The sequence below is a fragment of the Cavia porcellus genome, unplaced genomic scaffold (genome assembly GCF_034190915.1).
Source record: "Cavia porcellus strain 051 isolate PalLab524CR breed Dunkin Hartley unplaced genomic scaffold, mCavPor4.1 scaffold_1, whole genome shotgun sequence".
NCBI classification, from domain to species: domain Eukaryota; kingdom Metazoa; phylum Chordata; class Mammalia; order Rodentia; family Caviidae; genus Cavia; species Cavia porcellus.
Window position 1 is genome coordinate 173,205,235 of NW_026947484.1, and position 22,243 is coordinate 173,227,477.

A 22,243-nucleotide genomic window follows, 5' to 3' on the forward strand; every position below is an offset into this window, starting at 1 on the left:
CAAGAAAGTCAGTATTCCCAGCTGCACAGTGGTAATGAATTGCTATCAGCCTCAAAAAGAAGAAGGGACCTGGAAGAGTGGCACTTGCCTGTCATTCCAGCCTGTTGAGAGACTGAAACAAGATGATCAAAGTTCCAGTCCAGCCTAGGAAACTTACTGACTTAGCAATAGGCTGTCTCAAAACAAAAAGTTGTAAAAAGATTGGGGATCTGACTCAGTGCCAAAGCCCTGAATTCAGCCTTTGGTGTGGAGAGACAGAGAGAAAGAGAGACAGAGAGACAGAGACAGACACTGACAGAATCAGAGACACTGAGACACAGAGAGGACTTCGCGGAGCACTGGAAGCCCTAATGCAACCGCGACTCCCATTTCCTTGTCCACAAGACACACACCTCCCTGCCCTCACTTTCACTTCCAGAAGCAGCACACTCACACTCTGCAGGCTAGCACATCCCACAGCCGGCTGCAGGGCTCCAGCGCCAGCAACAGGTATGTATTCATTGCCCCTCCCACACTGCCTAGATGAATTATTTTTCTCCTCCTCCAGGGACTTTCCTAACTTCCTTCTGTAAACGAAGGAAGGAGCACATAAATAGCCTGTATATAAATATGCTTGGGAAAGCTTTCTTCTCTTCTCCTTCTCCTTCTTCTTTTTTTCCCCCCTCTTTAACCAAACTTAGTTTCTGTTGTAGGCGGTGCATTCCCTCACAGGGCAGGGCCAGGGGGAGAGGGAAGGGGTGGAGAAGGCAGCTGATTACTCCCACTATGCAAGCTTCTCCCCCTATTTAATGGAGATCTCTCACAGGTCAGGTCAGAAGCACCTCCAGGACAGCACGAGCATGGCAGACTTGGAGCTGGGCTTTGGGGAAACAGCGAGCATGGAAATGCTGTCCAAGGAAAGCTGCGGCAGTGGTGGGCCCAAGGCCAGAGCCCGGCTGGGAGCCAGAAACAACGGCATGCGCTGCCTTCTCACCTGCTGCCTGGTGCTGCTCCCGGTCCTCACAGCACTCACAGCCTACCTGCTGGTCAGCCAGTTCTGGGCCCAAGGCGAGGACTGCGTGCAGCTCCAGCAGGTAAGCAGCTCCGCTCCAGCTGAGCATCCACCTCTTTTGGCTTTGCATCTGGCTCTGCTCAGTGCGTGTTTGCGGGGAATGACTTGTCCTTCCTCGTGGCGATAAGGGAATAACTTCAAGTTCCATATTTTTTAAAGAACTATAATCCTAGTGAACTGATGTGTTCATTATTTGGGAACACTCTTTCTCTTTAAAAAAATATTTAAATTACATAACTGACACATCATTGAAAAAAGAAGTCACAGATTAAGAAATGAAAATTATCACTAACATAAGCCTTTAAAGAGGGTGACTATTAACAATTTGGCATGTATACTTCCATATCAATTTTTATTGGATTTATTGGTACCATTTAATATATATAATGATCACATTCATTATAGGGAATTTGTACCTGTACATGATATATCTTGATTCCTCTTTTTGTTTCAATTCGCTCCCCCCTTCAATCTCTCTTCCCTTGCTTATTCAAAAGCTTTGTTGCCATGTTATCCTTCTTTTGTCATTTTAGTTTCCTAATATATTGTGATTTTATTTATACATTTATAAATTCACAGCAGTATGGTGATATGGGTGTGTGTGTGTATGTGCTATAATTTATTGAACCCATTTCCTTTCTTTGGCTTATAAATATTAACATTTCTTTTCTTTCAATATTTTTATTAATGCATCTTTGTAGCATATAATGATTACCTTCCTTGCGGTGAATTGGTGCATGTTCAGAATGCATCTTGATTCTTTCAGTAATGTTAGTTTTCAATAGTCGATAAAGAACCTTGTGTTTGATTGTCTAACTCTAAGATCTCACTGGACTGGGAAGAGATTAACCAAAAAGGAAGATAGAGCCCAGGGAAACCAATGGTGAGTGGGTTAAGGCTCTAGATATCAAGGAGAAGACTTACAACTTAGAAGTAGGAACTTCAGAAAAAGACCTAAAATAACAGTTAAGTAACTTTAAAACAAATGCTCCTGCATAATCCTGATTGAATTTCAGTCCAATATATTAAATTCCAAAGGAGAAAATAATTGGTTCCCTGGAGCAGCGGGACTGTAAGCAGTCCTGGCCAGCATCCAAGAAGAGGGACAGCAGGACTCATGGCCCCACTCGCACAAGGGGCAAACAGCTGCGGTCTTGGCCACTAGCCATTGCTCATAAACTGTAGAAATATGCACTCAACCAGGAAATGCTGCTGATGTGAGAAGTGAATCCACAGAACCACCTGGCAGCTGCTTCCCACAAAAAGCAGGTGGGCATGTGGGGATGCTATCCGTCTTCAGGCAGAAGGAGACGCCTGTTCTTGGCTGAGGCACCAAGTGACCTCCAGTATCCTGTGCATTCCTGGGTTCTAAAGGGAACCCCAATATTTAATGGGATCTCCAGGGTGATGTCTGAGGTTCCCCCCGGCCAGCAGAAGACAGTGAGGGTCTTTGTCCATTTAGAAAACCATGGAGCAATGCCAGTCTAAGGAAGGGAGGCATCATTGGACATGAAGTTTGAATGTCTATATGTCTGTTCCCACCCCTGCCCAACTCGAGTGCTTGAGGAATGAACAGGCTAATACTAGGCACCCTTTTGTAGGGAAAGCACCTTCCCCTGAGAGGATGTGTGGCAACATTTGGGACAGTCCTTAGTCCAGGCTCTGAGACTCTTAGTGCGTCAGAAAAGAAAGAAAGAGAAATAAGGGTGAAGCAGGGTCATGGTGAGCAATCAGGATCCTGAAAAGAAGCAGCTGGACGCTCAAGAAAAGAATGTAATGTGGAGAACACTTGAAGAAGAGAGGGAATGGGGTTGAAGAGTAGCTTGTTTGTGGAGATGCACAAACTGCAAGGCAGCGAAATGCTGGAAACATCTAGGGGTAGGAGCCAAAAGCCAGCTACCCACCATCCCTGGGCATAGGGGTTGATGCCATCTCTGAGGACCCCAGCAAGAACAGTAACCTAGGAGAGCCCTGCCTAGGAGCCAGGACACAAAGGAGCCAGGGGGCAATCCAGCCTAGAGGTCAGCCATGCCAGACAGAGCAGGGCCAGGAAGGCCAGAGAGCAGATCTGGAGGGATGTGCTAGTGTCGGGCAGGGACATTCAGAAAGGAAAACCAGATGAACATGGTCATGGTATGTGCCATGACCCCAGCACTCTGAGTGGCTCAGACAGCAGGAGCACAAATTTAAATCCAATCTGGGTAATTTAGTGATTTAGTAAAACTCAATCTCAAAATTAAAAATTTTATGAAGACCTAAGGATGTGGCTCAGCGTGAAGGCTTTGGTTTCCAGCCCAAAGCCTGGGAGTTGGAGCTGTTCATGTCCTCCAGAAAAGAAAGTAAGGGTCAGAGAGGTAGCTGCACATGTCCACATTACAAAATTATAATTTAAAAATCTTCCAGTTCAGAAATCATCTCCACAAAGACAGTAGAGAAATCAAATGCTTTTGCTGTTGAATAAATTTTAAGCCAAGATGTGATATGCAACACAGATTATCTGCTAGGCCATTGAAAAGACAGGAAGAAATCACCTTTTTATGCAGGCAAATAGACCACTCGTTATACACAAGTTGAGCAAAGACAGGCAACTATATCACAGCACATATTAGGAGACACACTTCATTCTATGAAAGAATTTGCATATATGAATGAGTTTCCAGAGGCATAGAAATGTCAGAAATTGGAAACTCTTGCTATTGACTAGTAGAAGAACTGAGGGACTAGACCTCAAGGGAAACAGGGGACACATTTATAAAAATGTGCTCTCTTCTACCAAAATGTATGTGTAACATACAAAAAACACAAACTTGGTCAAATATTCTCACATCTTTATGGAGGGTGTTAAGTAAATTTTTGTCTTGGAAAGATCATGATCAAAAGCTCATTTTTGTGCTGAATTCAGGCCTGGCCCCTGCTTAACATGTTGCCTAACCTTGGTTTCTTTACATGTCAAATGGGGATGATTAGAAATAAAGTATTTAAGACATCTGGCAGAGGAGAGAGAATTTGTAGATGGTAGCAATTATCATCATCACAACCAGGAACTTCCTTACTCGAGGAAGTTATGTCATGGCAGCTTCACCTGCTCTGGAATCTTCCATCACCAAGTCAGAGGGCGGGTTTGGATGATGTAGGTGATTATTTTTGGTCTCTGATATTTCCAAGCTGTCTCCTCTCTCCCTTCACCACCCAGTCCTGCCCCACTACTACTCCCCACCCCCAAGCTATTTTTTACCTGATGCACTTCACCATCTTTGGGCTCCTCAGTGACTTCCACTGGCCCTGATGTGGAACCATAGGCTCCACTTTCCCACAGGAGCTCTGAAGTGAGACCCCCACTTTCCTAGAGCATGGTTCTGGCTTCCCAGACACAGTGACATTGTGGCTCCCAGCCTGGCACACCATGGGCACACCATGGACACCTAGTCCCGTGTAGTGAATTTCTGGGGATGGTTTTAGAGGGTCCCTTACCTAGAGCTGTACCACTGCCATCTCTTTCCCTTTAAGGTCCTATTTCTAGAAAGACTGTCATACATGCTCTCCGCATTCTCCTTGGTTCCCTCCTATCTCACTTCTACCCTTCCCTAAAACCCCCTGCAGAGCCTTTGTTCCCTGAGCTCCTCTTACTCCACAGTGTGTATTAGCTGCCTTCCCCCCATCTCTACCTAGACAAACTCCCCATGGAGATGCAGTGCAGGCTTCAGAGTCACACAGACTTGAGGAAAGTCACAGCTTCACACAGCTATGGCCTCCTAATCACTTATTATATAGCAGATACCACACTCATCTCTTCCATATCAAGGGCTTTGAAAAATCACATCTATCAATTGCTTAGTATGACATCTGGCATATAACAATATGTAACACATGTTTGCTCTTTTTCCTACCCACATCATCTCAGTTAACCCTCAAAATTAAACAATAAGTAAGTGCTACAGTTGTCTCCACTTTAGAGATAATGAAACTGAATTTAGAGAAATTTATCAGTGTGCTCAAAGTCATACAGGTAAGGAATGTGATGTTGAGATTCATTCCTCCTAATCACTGTACTTGTCTGCCTTGGGGTGATCAGGAAGATTTAACCTTGAAAAGCCTACATATAGTAGGTACTCAGTAAACGCTAATACTCTTTTCCCTCCAAGGGCAACTTGCTATGCCTGGCACACAGAAAGCACTCACGAAGTGTTTTCTGGATGCAGAGAAACTTGAGCCTTAGACTCACTCAGAGAAACCTGAGCCTTAGACTCACTGACCCTAGAAGAGGGAGCTCAATGAACTTTATTTATGTGCTGCTGGAAGAATCTTGCAAGGCATCCAGAGACCTGCTGCCATAGGGCAGATGCTCAGCAGACCCGGTCTCCTGGCCTTCTGTACTTGGAATGATCTTTTTTTATCTCTCTCAAGCTGTTTTCTTGTGGGGGAAGAAAATAATAATGAAAAATCCTTTTCAGTGCCCTCTGAAAGAAATAGACTGTTGAGATAAAAGTACAGTCCGACTCCCAAGGAATTGATTCTTCCATAAAGTGGCCCTGTTATAGCCTGAGGAAGCCCCAGAACAACTAGAAGGGAAGCCAACTTGTTGAGAGCAAAGGGCAGCTGTGAGCAGAGGGCGGGGAAGCCAGAGTCAGGTAGCAAAGGCACACTGTGGAGTATAAAGGAAGAAAGGAGAGCCAGCTGGGGGACAAACCCCAGACATGCCCAGCGGCTCCTTAACCAACCCAGACAACAGCAGCAAATATAAGCAACAGATTTGAAATGAGGTGGAAGCAGACCAATACCTGTTCCCTAATCACTTTTTCACCCTGGAAAAGGAAGAGATGAAAAGCAAACTATGGCCTTAGGAAATCTATGGAATGTCTGTTTTTGGGGGAAAGAGGGAAGTCTCCAAATCTCCTAAAAGATCTTAAATACTGCTGTTTGTCATGAGAGATACAAAGGTTCTTCTATTTACAACTGAAGTTATAAGACCAAAGAAAGGAGTGTATAGAACCAGCGATACATACCATATGCATTTATGGTGCCCCAAAATAGAAGGCAATTGAATTAAATACTTGCTATATGGATTTGATCTTTCTGAGCCAGCTCGGGAGTCATGAGAGCAGAGAATTATCATGGGCTCTTATTGATGAGGAAACAGAGTCACAAAGTTTAGCTGACATCTACAAATCAGGCTACCAGGAAGTAGTGGAGACAGGATATTCAAATTTGCTAGGCTGCAAACATCAGCATCTTTACTCTGTGCCATACTGTCCAGGGACCCTGGGAGGAGGGTGAAATGAAATGATCTCTAAATATATTTCCAGATTGAATTTATGCTTGTGAGTGAATGAAAATGGAGAAGCCCAAGGTAATGACAAAGAAGCAAATATCAACATATGTCACCTAGAAGTGCAGGAGGATGTTATGGATTATAAAATATTTATGCTTTTGCAACTTTAGCATTTATGACAACAAGAATTGAATATATCTTCCTGTTCACGTATCCATGAACATAAAGGGAGTGGCTACAGAATATGGAAAGAAAGGGGCTGGGGGTTTAGCTCAGCGGCATAAGCACCTGCCTTGCAAGTAGGTGGTCGTGAGTTTGATCCCCGGTACCAATAAAAAAATGAAAAAGACAAAAAAAATATATGCTTAAGTGGTCTGGGAAGATGCCAGGATGTCTTCAAGATCATCTCATTGCAAACTCATTCATTTGCTGTTTCTTGCTAATGTTTATGAAGCTCCTGAAATGCACCAGGATCTGTACGTGGTCCAAAGGTTCAGATCCTAGGTCCCCTGTTTATCTTTGACTTTGAGAAGGTGCCTAACCTCTTTGAGACCCTGTTACAAAGCGCTGTTCAGACTATGAAAAGGTGCTGCTGATCCCCCTCAAAGCGCACAACCACTGACCCCCATTGGACATAGCAGAAGTTTGAAACAGAGATCACACATCACAGTTCAGTACAAGGCTTAGCACATGGGAAGTACTCAACTGAACAGCTGCTGCCTCCTTCCCAGTTTGAAGGACTGAGTAATTCCACAAATGACTGTAGTAATACGCATGGTCCATTTGAGTCATGGCCTAGCAGTCAACATAAAAAAGAAAGAAAATCAAGTAACAGTGAAAGTTCCTTGACCCATAGGAAAAGTGAGGAGCTGGGGAATAGGATGCCCCACTTTGTGTTGCCAGAGCACACACCAGTGATCAAGGCATCCCCCCACCCGGATGGATGTACACCCATGGGCACCCACACTGCCTCTTCTGACTTTGGCTTCTGGCCTAGTCTTACAACTCTCAGTAAACACCCATGGCTATGTTCCATACAAGGCCTGATGAAGGCCTTTGAAAACTCTAAGACTAAAAGATTATGTTCACCTATTCTATGTACTTAAAATATTTTCATATAAAAATTCTCTTTCCTACATTTCTGGATTAATTCCCTTTAAAACCTCCACCTTCAGTTTTCTGCATTAGCAAAGGGCCAGTTCCTTTGTCAGCTCTAGGAACAGCAAGTCAGGCAACAGACCAGAGAGTAAGCTCATGTGAGGGCTGCATCTCCACCCCTTAAGTATCCCTTTCTCCACCCCAAAGTCATTGACGTAAGTGTAGATATTTCAAAGGCCACTGTACTTATTGCCCCTGTGCTAAGTCACATAATGTACTCATTTGGTAGCAGAAAGTCTTGGTTTTCTAGGTGTCTTCATGTTCTGTTGGGCCTCCTCACACTTGCACAAGCTATTGACCTTGTCTGGAATAGCCATTACCTCTTTTATCACCTGGCTAATATCTGCAGGAACTAATAGCCATTACCTCTTTATCACCTGGCTAATCTCTGCAGGAAATGTAAGGTTCACTTCAGGGTAATTACCCTGGATTCTCCCACATCTGGGCCAGGTTTCTGTTTTTTGAACTTTGGGCTTGCTGTCACCATGCATGGAATTGCTGGTACTTAGCTTCTGAGGAGCTTGACCAGAAGTTGGAGGATGCCAGGGGATGCAAGGGCTACTTTGTAGCCATCTGGCCTGAGTTAAAATCCTACACCTCCACTTTTCAAGTATAGGATTGCACCTGGTTGTTTACCCATTCTGGCCTCTATTGTCAGTATGGAAATATGAATAATATCACACCTTTTGTATGGTCCCTAAGCTGAAGGAGGTGATGCCTGTGAAGGGCTTAGCATAACACAGTGTCACTGGTCATTCACTAAATAAGCTACACTTTCTGCATCTGTGAGTCACGCATTGAGTCATGCATGTGGCTACTGTCATGAGTAGCAACACAGAGGCTCCAAGAGGAGTAAATAGTGGGTAACAAAACTGAGGAGGTAAATCGGGACTTTCAATGTCAAGACAAGATAAAACTACATTATGAGCAGAACTGTGTCTTGAAAAAGTGATGCTTCCAAAAAAGCACTCAGAAGCAGGCAGGAGATGGATGAGAGAAAGGGAGGGAGCAGATTGCATGGAGACCTGTTGGAAGTTGTTAGCAAAATCCAGGAAAGCAGCAAGCAAGGTCCGCAGTGGATGCATATATGAGAGAGATATCAAACAGAAATTACAGACTGAGAGTTTGTGGAAGAAGAAAGGTCTGAGATCCAAAGGGAAGCTAGAGAGATGGCAGTGACAGACTTATGAAGCACATGGAAAAGAGCTGGAGAAACATTGGCTTCACAATTAATCATTCAGAAACAAGACTTGATTCACACCCAAAAGAGCTTCCAGCAAAGGTCAAGTAAGGAAGCCTGAGAGCAAAAAGAGCATGAGGTGTGGATGCAACAAGATCATGTTATCACAGACCTGCTCCGGGAGCTGGGCTCAATGGGGACATACAAGTCACATCCACACTACCACACAGAGACATCCATGCACACAACACCACATAGACACGGATACAGCTTATACCCTTTCCTGCTGAGAAAGTCTGTTCCCTCACCTTTACACAAACACACAGTCCCACTCATAAACACAGAGCTCACGCATATTATAAGATGTAAAATAGATCAATGTTCATGGTAACAGGAGGGTCTCCCGTTAGCAGGGGCTTTGCAGTTACAACAACCAACTCTGAAGCCTGGATTGAGTCAAAATCATATTAGAGAAAGGATTCTTACAAAATCCTTGTAAAATGTAAGTAGGTGATATTATGCCTAAGGCAAGATCATGGGTTTTTTTCCCCAAGCTTCATGAATTGTGATTCTCTCCTTTTCCAAGTGTTACTGGCACTGACTCATCAATTTTCTGATTTAACCCTACAAATCATTTAAGGTGAGGAATAATATTTCCCATTTTATAAATGGGGACACCAAAGCTCAGAGAGAAGCATCGTTCTCAAAATGATATGGCTCATAAAAAATAGAACCACAGTTCGGTGAGGGTCTGTCTGCCACCAAGCAGGTACTCTTTTGTTACATGGTGTCTGAAAGGTCTATCCAGCTTGGATTACAGGAATGACTCTTCCCTCACATACTCAACTCACAGAAATGGGGCAGAATTGTGGTGACGTTGATAATAAGGAGAACATGGTCATTCTTTCTTCTTCTCTATTATTTTTCAAGAGTAATTCTAATTTTTAAACTTTCATGGCAAAAAGAAAATAAAGCAGGTACCATTATTTCTTCAAATAAGCAATGACAAGACAACAAGGTCTCCTAGAATAGAAGAGGAAATGTACTGACGACAGAACTCTGAAGCTCAGATTCAGACACAAGCATCAGAGGAAGTCTGGGAGGGGAGTCCTAGCAGAGGGACTTAGAGAGTTGAGGCAGATTCTCATCAACCAAACTATTCTCATGCTGCTTTCCTCATGGCAGGGGACTCAGGCTGGAGCAGCAGCATCTTAATCTTATCACCTTATAAGCGGCTGGGTAGATGTTGGGAGGTGCCGGTGGTCTAAATTATGTCTTTTTTTTTCCTCAACAGACTATAAATGAACAGAGATTCGGACCTTCGTATCAGCGAGTTTGTAAGTGTATTTATCTTTGATGCTTTTATTATGAGGAACAAGAGCACTTCTAACAGTTGTAGTATGTGGGAGTTTTGGAGATGGGCCTTCACATCACTCAAGCTGAGGAGCATAGTTAGAGGAAGACTTGAACTTGCCCCTCATCACAAAGAAAGTAAAATGAGGCCATGGCCAAGTACATGGCCCAGGAGCTGATGTTCTAGAAGTCATTAGCAATAGGACCTCTGGGCAAACGATGTTATGTGTCTCTGTCTCCCATTAGTCACCTCTACAGAGCATTACAGTAACACTTCCTTGATAGAGTCAGTGTGAATTAAATTAGCTATTTCCAATGAAGGAATAAGAACAAAGCCTAACACATCAAAGGTACACAATGCATTTTGTTTTCTTAAATGAATTATTAACGATCAACATCATCTTCACTGCAGTTAGAACATGCTTAGTTCCATATAGTCATCTTTGAGAACCAAAGGGAAATTCTAAGGTATTTCAGCAGGGGAAAAGGGGTGCAGGACCTGTCAAGTTCATACAGCTGCAGAATGAACTTAGCACTCCCACTTTCCCCTACTTCTTGGTAAATGTAGTTAAAGGGATCAGGAGGAAGACAAGGGCCAATTCTCTCTCATGGGAATCCTAACATGGGAATAGCTTGCCCAAAGGAAAGCAAGCTGTGCCTCACTGAGCCCTGACCATGTACCAGAGCCTGTTGCGCACTCTTCAGCCACACTGAGATTGCTGTGCCCATCGTAGAGATGAGAAAACAGACATAGTTTGCCCCAAGTCAGGGTCCAAGACTCTTATCTATTCAACTGAACAGATAGATGTCTTTCTTTGGAGTCATCCCTGTGCCCAGTGGTGCTTACTACACGCACACGTACCAACCTGAACCCCAAAAGGGGTGAAACTAGACCAAACTGGAGGAGATTAATGTTTGCCTCCCATCACAGGTGCAGGGCAACTACCAAAGTCCTGCCTTCACTCCAGCCACCCTTGACTCATGCAAGCTCATTTCTCCTTTCTTACAGACACACCACTCAGAGATGACAGAGACAAACCGAGGGCACACCTGACAGGTAAGCGTCTCTGTGTTTTTCAGATGACCATTGGCCATGGTCCTGAAGTTTCTTTCCACACATTAACCAGAAATGGTAATTTAGAACTGGTAGTGAAAAAACCACCGCCCTTGGTGACAGACTTCTCTCAGTCAATGGCTTTCAAAAGCCTTCCTCCTCTATATCTTGTGGACTCTTTCTTTCCAGTTCTGTCAGCCTTCTCTATTTCTTTCCTGTCTCTCTCTCATGCATTCTCACACCCATTCAGAAATGATTTCTCTCAACCTATGAACTTCAGGTAATTCTGGATCTGGTCACAGATGTAAAGACTCCTGTGTTTCCAATTTATTTGGTCCATATGGGCCCAAATCAAGATGCTGTCACTGAGCATTTGCTTTCAGGAAGGTGATTCTAAAGAATTTCCAGATATTAAGAGGATCTTTCAATGTGAAGATATTAAGAGGATCTGTCAATGTCACCAGTTTCCTAGGGTTTATGCGGAAATTCCAGGTGTCTAACACCTGATACTCCAAACAGCAGAGCAAGATGAGGCAGAAACGTGTGTGTCTAAAACTCACTGAGAAACTAGAGAGTTTCAAAGCATGCAGGAGAATACCCGTGGGGTCCAACACATTTGTATTTGTATCTGACCAAGAAACAATTGTTTGAATTGTTTACAATGAGTTCTGAGTCGACTTTAAGACCAGGGGGTTACCACGCTATAATCACTTCCTCTTGTCTAAAATGGGAGAAGCATCACAGGACAGGGAGGAAAATCCTGAAAACTGCCTGAGTATGGAGATGTCACGTCTCTTCCTAAGAACAAGAGACAGAAACTGAGGATGACTCCATCTGCTACTGAGGCCTCAATGGTGTCGAACACTGTAGCAGGCATTTTGCTTCTATCATACCATGAAAATTTGCATATCAGGCCAATGAAATAAGAGTAGTTGTTCCCATTCACACATGGGGAAACTGAGGTTTGGGTAACTAAATCTGTGTCCCAACTCAGATGATTAGGTGGTGTAAGAGTTTGAGTTTGCCTCTTGGAAACTACTGTTTTCATTGCAACATAACTTCCTGTGTGTGTACCTGCTTTCTTCCCTGTTGACGTAACTGCACACCAGTTCAATAGAGCTGGCCCTATTTAGAAATGTGAATTTTGGTTTTGGATAATTTAAGGAACTCTTAAAAATTATTTCATCGTCAGAGGAGATTAATAAAAATTCCTTGTATGCATTTGCAAAATGCACCAAAACTTTCCAGGGGTCACTTTGTATGGAGGCCAAAAGAGTCTACACACAGCTGGGACAAGTGCCACCATTTGCAAAAGAAACCCTGCTCCAGCCAGAAATGGGACAGACACTGTGGAAAATCCAGGAATTCAATTTCAGGTCACTTACTGGGGGTGCAGGTTGCCAGATGGTTTTTTAAGTCAGAATCTATCCCAATACTGTGGTGTGGGCACATCACACAGATGACTGTGGGTTTCAAAAGTAGTTATAGAAAATCAGCTTGTTTTTCCTTCTCCTGAAAAGCATTCATTTTATTGCAGTTTGTCTTATTTGAATTTAATGACTTGAATCAAGTTTGATTATATTCATTTTCTTCTGCTAAGACATATTTCATAAAAGCATTCATTAATATTTTCTATATAAGATATGTTCACGAGTATGCAAATATAAGAACAGAGAAAGAGACATAAAATGAAATAGGCTTATTTTTTTAATGTGTCAAAATGAAAGATGATGATTTATTTTGGGGGAAAATTGAATACATTTATATCCAGCCATTGTAATAAAAATCTTCATGTCTGTTCCATTCACTTTATTTTGGGAGTAAGACTCTGAAACAGCTTCATTCCCAGCTTACAGACAGAAGACTGAGGTTCAGAAAAGAGAATTAACCTACACAGTTGCAGAATCAGAGTTGGTAGTGGGCCCAAGCAGCCTACAGCCGAGATCCTTCCCCCCACTGCACTGAGTGAGGTACACAGTATTTTGGCCCTGTGACTGTGGAGGAAGAATTTCCAAAATGTTTTAAGACTATTCTTCCAACATGTCTTGCCAGATAATTCTTTATTAATCACAGCATGTGTTTGGATCACAGCATTGGAATGCACTGACAGGGAACATCTAACTTCCTCTGAAATGTCCTCTTTGGTGCATAGTATGTCTGAAACCAGAAGGCGAGTAAAAGTGAATGCCGATTAGAGGCTATTCCTAATAGCCAGGGATTTGACTACATCACAAGCTGTCATCCCTTCCACAAGAATTATTATCTCTGTTTTTTTTTAATTAAAGTGTATTAATTGGGTCCTAGAAGATGGAGAGAGACTTCACCAAGTTTTGGTCAAAGAGCATTTTGTTCCAGTTGGCCAGTGAGGACGAAGCAGTCAGGCCCATCATACTGCATTGGCACAAAATACCCAACACTTGCAATATGAAAGAGGAGAGGTTTCATTTGACACACAAAGAATTCAATCCACAGTCATTAGTCTCCAAAGCAAAGACATCATGGCAGAAAGGTGTGGTAGATCTGCTTAGTTAATAGTGGCCAGGAAGCAGAAGAGGGAAACAGTGTCAGAGTAGAACAGGCAGGGAACCAAAGCCACACTTCCATGACCCAGCTAGACACACCTAGAAGTGTGCTCCACCAGTTTCTAGGAGGGATCCCAAAGCCAGCCAAACAGAACTGCGCACAAATGCCACACCCAGATGTATCAAATAAAAAACATCACAGACTTAGTAAGGAAAGACCCTATGCAGAAAGATTATTGCCAGAAGGAGGGGAGGGCAGAGGACAAAAGAGATTATACTCATCTTGGTACCTATAGGGCATTGGTTTCAGGGCCCCTGCAGACACTCACACCTAGAACATTCAAATCTTTTAAGTAAGATGACAGTATTTACATTAACTGACCTGCATCTTCCCTTATACTTTAAGTCACAGTAGATGATGTTTACTACCTAATGAAGTAGAAATGCCATAAAAATGGTTTTTATCCTGTATTGTTTAGGAATCCATGAAAAGAAAAATGTCTATACACTCTCGGTACAGACATACATTTGGGCCAGTATTTCCAATCCTCAGCTTGTTGAGTCTGTAAATGTGGAAACAAGGATAAGGAGAGTAAGCTGTACTGTGACAGGGAGGAGACTACAGCACTAGGAAGAACACTCTGAAACTAAAGTCAGCCCACTCTCAAAAGATAGGTTAAAAGGTTTTTCATATGTATAGTGAGAACAGCAAACAAAGCTAGAAAGTACGAAGTGTGGGGACATGCAATGAAAGGTGACATGATTGAGTCAGAGGTTTGACTCTGAGGCCAGCCTAGTCTAGGGGGCGCGGCTGTAGGTAGCTCAGTCTGAGGGTAGGACAAAGTTCAGGGCCTGAAGAAGAAGAGAGGCTTCACATTTTGGTCAACAAGCATCTTGCTCCAATTGGCCAGTGAGGATAAAACAGTCAGGCTCATCATGCATGCAGTGAAGCATGGGACCTTGTGGCATCTGACCTTGTCATCAGTAAACAAAGGGGGTACCCATGAACTCATCTGTTGTGTAGATAAATCACTCTTCATTAAGTGGTTTCCAGAACATGGAGGCCTGAGTGAAGGAATCCTTAACTTTTACTCTTTCCAGGATCACAGGACTCAGATAAAATTTGAAGCTGTCAGATCAGAAAGTTCAGCCTCAGAGAGGCAAAGTGATTTCCCCTGGACACCTGCATGAGATATCTTGCGTTCTCTTCAAACAAACATGCTCATCTCCTCCCACACAAGCCTGCACATACCCACCCCAGATTCCTCCCCAAGCACCTGTTAGCTGTTGGTCATGTTTAATCCTTTTACTCTTCTTTGAGATTAGCACAAGACTTTTTTTTTTTTAACAAAGTCCAAAGATTCTAACCTGAGCTTACTGGATCTGTCTCTTGCATTTGCAGTTGTGAGACAAACTCCTACACAGCACCTGAAAAATCAGTTCCCAGCTCTGCACTGGGAACATGAACTAGGTTTGGCCTTCACCAAGAACCGGATGAACTACACCAACAAATTCCTGGTCATCCCAGAGACAGGAGACTACTTTGTTTACTCCCAGATCACATTCCGCGGGACCACCTCTGAGTGTGGTATCAGTCCAGGGAGACAACAGAACAAGCCAGACTCCATCTTCGTGGTCATTACCAAGGTAACAGACAGCTACCCCGAGCCCTCCCAGCTGCTCACAGGGACCAAGTCAGTGTGTGAGATAAGCAGCAATTGGTTCCAGCCTCTGTACCTTGGGGCCATGTTCTCCTTGCAAGAAGGTGACAAGCTGATGGTGAATGTCAGTGATATCTCTTTGGTGGATTACACAAAAGAAGACAAAACCTTCTTTGGAGCCTTTTTGCTATAAGGGGAAATCAGAAATTACTGCATGAAGGAGCCATGCCTCCTGGTTTCCAATTTTCTTCATTCATGTATAAGTTATAACCATGGATTTTCTGGGTCAGCGATAGAAGATTTAGCTATGAAATTTATGGTCTTTAAATTTGCACTGTATATGCCTTCCTAATGAGAATTCTAATTGGGGGAAAAAAGCAGAAGAGAAGAGCTAGAGGACTGTGGTTGCTTGGAGGAGTTTTGAGTTTCTGAACATTGACTATCAAATGACTGTATGGTTTAATCGGGTCTGGATTTAAAGAATATTCCCACACCTTCGTCTTCCACTCTTGTCACCAATAGGTCCAGTTATTGTTCAACTTGATCATAAATTTGCTTCAGTTCAGAACCTTCAGACAACATGCAAAGAAAATCCAAGAAAATAGTATAAACCTAGAGGCAAATATCTTTTATCAGTATTTCCATGTACTTTCATGCCTAGCCTAAAAAAAATGAAAATCACTGATGTTTTTCATGAATCTTCTCCAAAAAGGAGTTGGTTTTCATGCCACGTATTGACAAGGAGAAAAGCTGCCTATCCTTCAGTTATGCACACAGGTGTCAAAATAAGTGAGAGTCCCACATGCATTATCAAAAACACAGCATCAGCACACCTTTCTTGGGTACTTATTCTGGATTCTAATTGTACCTAGAGGACACTTGGAAGAGCAAAGACAGGTTCCAGACAAAGGTTCTATAAAAACTACGGATGCTTCCTAGTTCAACATCAGTCAACTTATGCCAAAGAATAACTTATAAGTCTGAAAACTGTTATCACCTGAAACTGTTATTTCTGGCACTGTCCTGGGAAAACTGTTCAGTGGGTCACTCAGAAAACTTGATCAAAAATTTCTAGTGAAGTAGAACAACTGTCAACAAGCCACAAATATATTCTTTGGGAAAGAAAAAGATATAAAACATCTAATCTGGAGAAGTTTCCATAGTCTGCTTTGAGGTTTGATTTGCACCTTTATATGCTGAGTGTTATGCAGGTACATTTCCCTTAAAATAGTCAAAAGGATATGAATGTGAAATTCGCTTATCAAACCAGCCAATTCTTGTTATGCGAAGAGAGGCTGGATATTCTGTGCTGTAGTGGGCTCACGTCTTCTAGCCAGAGAGATTTTCCTGCACTGCTGTATCAAGGGCAGGAGGGCTGGTTCTGCTCTCCTTACCCTGTGTTGACCTATTTGTAAAGGTCAAGAATCCAACCATTTGTTTCCCAAGGCCAAATGAGTTCATTGGAATGAAACAGGTTAACTCTCTGCATTCTGTGTAGTCAGAACAGTTCCGTGTAACCTAGCCAGGTACCTCCAGCCCTTGGGCTCTATCATAAATACTCTAGCATGGGAGACCTTACAGGTAGATCCAAGGGCAAACTTGGCCCTGAAATCACACTTCCTCTGGTTGCCAGAAAACTACAAAAACAGAGAGACATGTGATGTGACTCCTGAACAGAGTGACTGGTTGAGGAGCAGGCCTTGATCAATACTTGTTGACTCTCAATTAATACAAATTAATTTTGAGTTCCTTCGTTGAACGGGTGAAGCTCAGTGTATTTTCTAACCTCTGCTAGAGTCAGGCCTCCTCCTTGCCTTCAGTTTCCCAAAACAGCACAGCATTGACTGAGCGCCCAAGAGAAGGTGCGGTTACCTCCCCTGGCTGTCCCAGAGTCTTCAGAAAGGAAGTGAAGCCTGAAAGAAGGTGAAGCCCCAAGATGACCAGAGAGAGAGAATATCTCAAAGGAGGAATTACCCATTGTTTAAAGCAGAAAGGAGAAGCTTCTCATTAACTCCAAAACTACCTAGACAGGAAAATGCTTCCTCAACCCACCCTGAGCAAAATATTTACTGGTAGATTCAGAATGCTTCATCATTCTCTAGACTGCTCCAAGATCAGAATTAACATTCCATTAAGAAAGTTCGAATGGCCTGACTCCATTTGTCTCCTGGGTGCATGAGAACATCAAGCAACTCAGAATTTCATAAAAGAAATTCCACCAAAGAGGCCACAATAACTGTTCGCCATCTCCACTGAAAGGAAGTTATTCCAATGGCTTTCAAACCTGCCCACATGGGATCTAGGGGATTTGGAACACAGAACGCGCAAGTTTTCCTATATCCTAAGCCACTTAAGGCTTTGGGAAAATCCTTCTGGCATCTTTATTTGTTGAAAAATGTAGCTCAAGTTTTTACTGTTGGTTTTTTAAAATTTTAAGTGAGATGTCTTACTCTATGGAGAAAGCTCCAACCAAATATTCCTAAAAGGACGCAAGTCAGAGCTCCGAGGCAGTTATTTCCATAGTAATCATTAATGCACTGTTTTTAAAAGGTGGAAAAATGCATTTTAAGAACATGTGATGACTTGCTAAAAGGGGCTAATGAAATGTATTCAAGAATTTGGGAAAGAGCTTAGAAAATAGCTCACTTAGAGGGAGGAATGCTTTGCTGGTTAAATGTCTCTCAAAAAGCTAACCTCAAATCAATTCCAAAAACATTCACTGACTACTTACTTAATCGCCCTGTAAATTATTTTTAACACAGAAGTAAATTATTTCAGTACAGGCATATTACTCTAACATCTCCATTATCTGCAGAGTTTGTAATTTATTATGTTTATATTAGTTGATCTATTAGCTAACTTTAGGCACAGGGATATTCTATTATTGTGAAAATGAGTGTCACTTGATGGGAGTGTTATTAACAAAGTGATGTGTATTTACTCTAATTTTTTTTTTAAATAGCTACTTACGAACAGTTTTTCCTAAGTATAGAAAGGAAAGAAAAAAGACACAATCATATGGTGGAACCCACCCTTTAAAACTACATGAAAGGCTGTCGCTAGTCTCAAGTCTGGTATTCAACACTTTTGAAAACACTAGAACTTTTAGAGTGACCAAGATGCCTTGAAAAGTTTGTGCTCCTCACCAGCACAAAAAATTGTCAAAATTCTTGGGTCACTGGCATTTTGACCTTAACAGGGTTTAAATCTGTGTGGGAAAGCAGAATTGATAGGTTACTAAAATTTCTAATTTTTCTATTAAAGTATAACAGGAAAGAAAAGTGTATATTTTCATTTCCTGAAACATCTCAGGTTCAGTTCAGTAACAGGGCATTCCAGAATCCTTGGCTTCATTTCAGTCACTCAGGAGGAAATTCCAACTCTGTGCTTCTCAATAATCCCTCAGAATGATATTCAGCTAGCTCACTATGCACAAGGGGTGGCTGCTGCCAACATTCTCTTGCAAGGTATTTTCCTCAAGTGCTTACTCAACCCTCTTTCCATGATTGTGACATTGAGGATTAATTTTTAGGATGGGCCTGTTTACATTCCGTGTTTTGCAAAACATATACAGATGTCTTTTTGCCTCCAGATTTCCTGCACTTTTAGAGCCACGGTGCTGGAATTGCTTTTTATTTTCAGCAGAATTTTCTTTAAATGCACATTATTATTCTGGATATTAATGCCATTATATCATATTGGACATTAACCCTTTGAAAAATTCAGTGAACCATTAACTCTAGGAACAGTTTGCACCAGTGGTAAGATTGGAAGTCAGTACAACCACATTCATGCCTGGCCCCACTAAAATCCCCATTTTACAGCTCCCCAAGCTCTAAGATTCACTTGCTCCTGCCTCTTCCATCATCTTTCTTTCAAGAAGAAAATGCTACTTGAGTTTGAATAGAAGCTACTTGTCCCCAACCATACAGTAAGTTAATGGCAGATCTAGAGCTGGAATTCTGTCTTCCTGATTCGTAATTTCAGACTAGTTAAATTCCTGTCTACTCTTGGCAAATACTATCCAGTGTAATGACTGAAGGGAAAAACCGAAGAAAAGCAGAAATATCCTCCATGGGTCAATAGAGAAGCAGGGAATGGATGTTGCCCATGTGTCCCCAGAGGAAAGAGCTGGGAATGAAAAGAGTTGGTTCTAGAACAAGCCTCCTGGCCTCATGTTTTTTCCACCAAGTAGAAGCTTTTCAGGTAGTGATTTCTCCCACTCAAGATATTCAATCCAAGAGTTTTGCAGAATCCATTCTTCATTTAGGCTGCAGACCTGATTGAGTCAAAGGTTTCTGAGGATTTTGCTTTCCTAATCTAACGCTGTGTAACATCTTTTGAGTGACTTGGGTGCATTCTATTTGATCATGAAGAGCCTTGTCAAGAGTTCAGAGGTTCCGAGTCCATAAGTAGCTGTCATTTCTCACTCTCTCAATGAGTGTCCAACACAAATGGTCCCTGAGATCTTGAATGATAGAGAAATGTCATGAAATTCAAGGGCTGACATCACTTACGGAGTTTATCTAGTCCAGATTGTATCATTTCAAAGATAAAGAAATTTGGGCTTAGAAAGAAGACATAAGTGGCCTGAGGCCAGACAGTAGCTAGCTGGAGCGCCGAGATTAGAATTCCTATCCCCTGACACCAAGCCCAGTAATCTCTCGACCTCATGCATGAATCATTTGATTTTGAACATTTGTCACCTCATCTAGAAGTTGCAGGGCTGAGAGGGATACGGACAGGCAAGTGCTGCTGTCATGACCTATGCATGCAAGAGAAAGGAGATATATACTGTTGAGTAACTAAAGTAGCTGAGTTTAAATGATTTTATTTTTAAAGTCATTAAGATTTGTATTTTCCCCTCTTTGTTTCAGGGGTGTATAGATTGAACAAATGAAAGTATTTATGTGATTTTAGTGATAAGCCCCATGTGCTTTTATTAACTTTGTTTTATGTTAAAACGCCACAACCGCAAGGTAAAATGCATATTGTATGTTGTCGGATATGTAATTAACTGGTACGTGTTCCATGCCTTTGGACACTGCCATATGAATTCCAAAGGTTTTATATGTTAATGTATTTCATAGATATAACTTAATAAACTGGCATTGAAAGCTGATGGATTTTGTCAATGAAGTCAATTATTTGTGTCTATTTGTTCATTTATTTTTCTGTATTAGGACCTAAGGGAAGCCTCTTGGGATTTTAGAAGTACACCTAGTCCTCTGTGTTCCTCAAGGCAACTGATTTCCACAGATTATAATAAATCTTAGTTTTAAAAATTGATTGTGAATCACCAAAGATTGTGCCACCCTGGTCAGATGATGAGAAGGGAGACCAGGAGAGAATGTATTGGGTCCCTTGTACAGATTAGGGTGCTATAATCAAGTGGCTCAATCTCATCATGAGCAATCCTGGAAAAGACAACAGAAGGCCAAAGAGAGTGCAGGAGCACTTGTTGGGGCCGGAACTGGTCCCAGTGTGTCTCTGACACTGGAACTACTGCATCACATAAGAAAGCCATTGGCAGAAATCAAGGAGATGCAACACATCTATCTCTGTCCACTTTACAGAGCGGTATCTGGAACAGGATTGCTGTTCCTTTCATATCTGAGGGTCAAAATAATCACATTTCAGAAATTTCATTTGTTTGAACCTAATAGCCATGGATAGAATCGAAAGGGGATAAGACTTGCCTGTAAAACATTAGCCTCAAAAATTTTCCTTCCCAGTGGGAAACCTGAGGGTATATTGATGTCTTTCTAAAATTCACTATTCGCATTAGCTTGCACCCACACCTAAGAGTGATAAGAGCAAAATATTCTTCATACTTGCAGCAAGAAATGAATTGTTTGTTCTAAATTCATTAAAAACTACTTATCTGCCAAAATCAGTATGTCAGTTTTCCAGGTGAAAAGTACTGATAAAAGTCTAATCTAGGTAATCAAAATTTTAATCAATTCTCAGAAGTTGCATCCCTCAGAACTATAGAGCAAAGAGGAAAACTATTCCATTGCCTCTCTCGATGCTGGTGCAGTGTCCACAGAGGAGTTTAGTACCCAATTAAAGCCCAGCTAACATTCAGTCAAAATGCACAGAGGTGGTGTACCCTCGGATTCCCCTGGACCTGATTCTGACTGACTGATGCTGATTCCACATTGGTTGTCAGATATTTTGACAACTATCCTTATTTATATTGCTTCTACCCATGCATTGTCTCAGGCACCATCATAATTATAGACAATAACAATAATTACATCCCAAAATGGAATTTTAGAAAATACAATGAGTCAAGAGGCAGAAGAGTCATGTTTTATGCCCACATTTGCCAACTTTCAAACTGTGAGGCCTGGCTAAATATGTGTATAGGTTTCAGTTTTATCCTCTGATCAGAAAGAGATAACAATTCTATACCTACAGTACTCAAATTTCAAAGGAGCTTCCCTTTTTGAGTATGTAGAAGGACACTTGGGGTTTCTCCAAGAGAAAGCAAAATTCCCCATGTAACCTTACACTGCAAAAGCCTCCAACAAGCACATGAGAACTTTTCAATTCTTCAGTGCAGGAAAGAGAAAGGTAATTGGAGCCAACATGTGAATCTCAGGGCCTCGATGTTCCACATTGACAGTGTTCCTCATTCCCCACTGTGCCCATCAGGGACCTCTGACTGTGATGCTTGAGACCACAAAGACTGAAGGCTTTTTCTAGATCAGGAGCCATCAGTCAATGTGACCCACATCTCATCGACTGCGTTGCTGTTTCTCAGTTTGCCCACATCCTTACTGTTTGGCATTGGGCAAGTCATTTAACCTCTCTGGGTCTCAGGGACAATCTCCAAATTCACTTCCAGCCCTAAATTCTAGAGTCCCAGCTACACTATGCCAGAGTTATCTTTGTTCTAGTGTTCCATGAGTAAATCACTTCTTGCCTTTTAAGGTGACCTTTCACACAGAGCCCTCTTCACATCAAGCTGTCCATTTATCTGAGGAAAC

General features: G+C 42.1%; 1 protein-coding gene across 1 annotated transcript; it reads left to right on the forward strand.

The window, feature by feature from the left end:
• The first annotated feature begins 582 nt into the window (after positions 1–582).
• On the forward strand, positions 583–20,370 carry Tnfsf15 (TNF superfamily member 15). Its single transcript, XM_013143168.2, has 4 exons — positions 583–1,073; positions 9,953–9,995; positions 11,021–11,068; positions 14,990–20,370. The coding sequence occupies exons 1-4, from the start codon at positions 789–791 to the stop codon at positions 15,439–15,441; spliced, it is 828 nt and encodes a 275-aa protein (XP_012998622.1). The 5' UTR covers positions 583–788; the 3' UTR covers positions 15,442–20,370.
• The last annotated feature ends 1,873 nt before the right edge of the window (positions 20,371–22,243 follow it).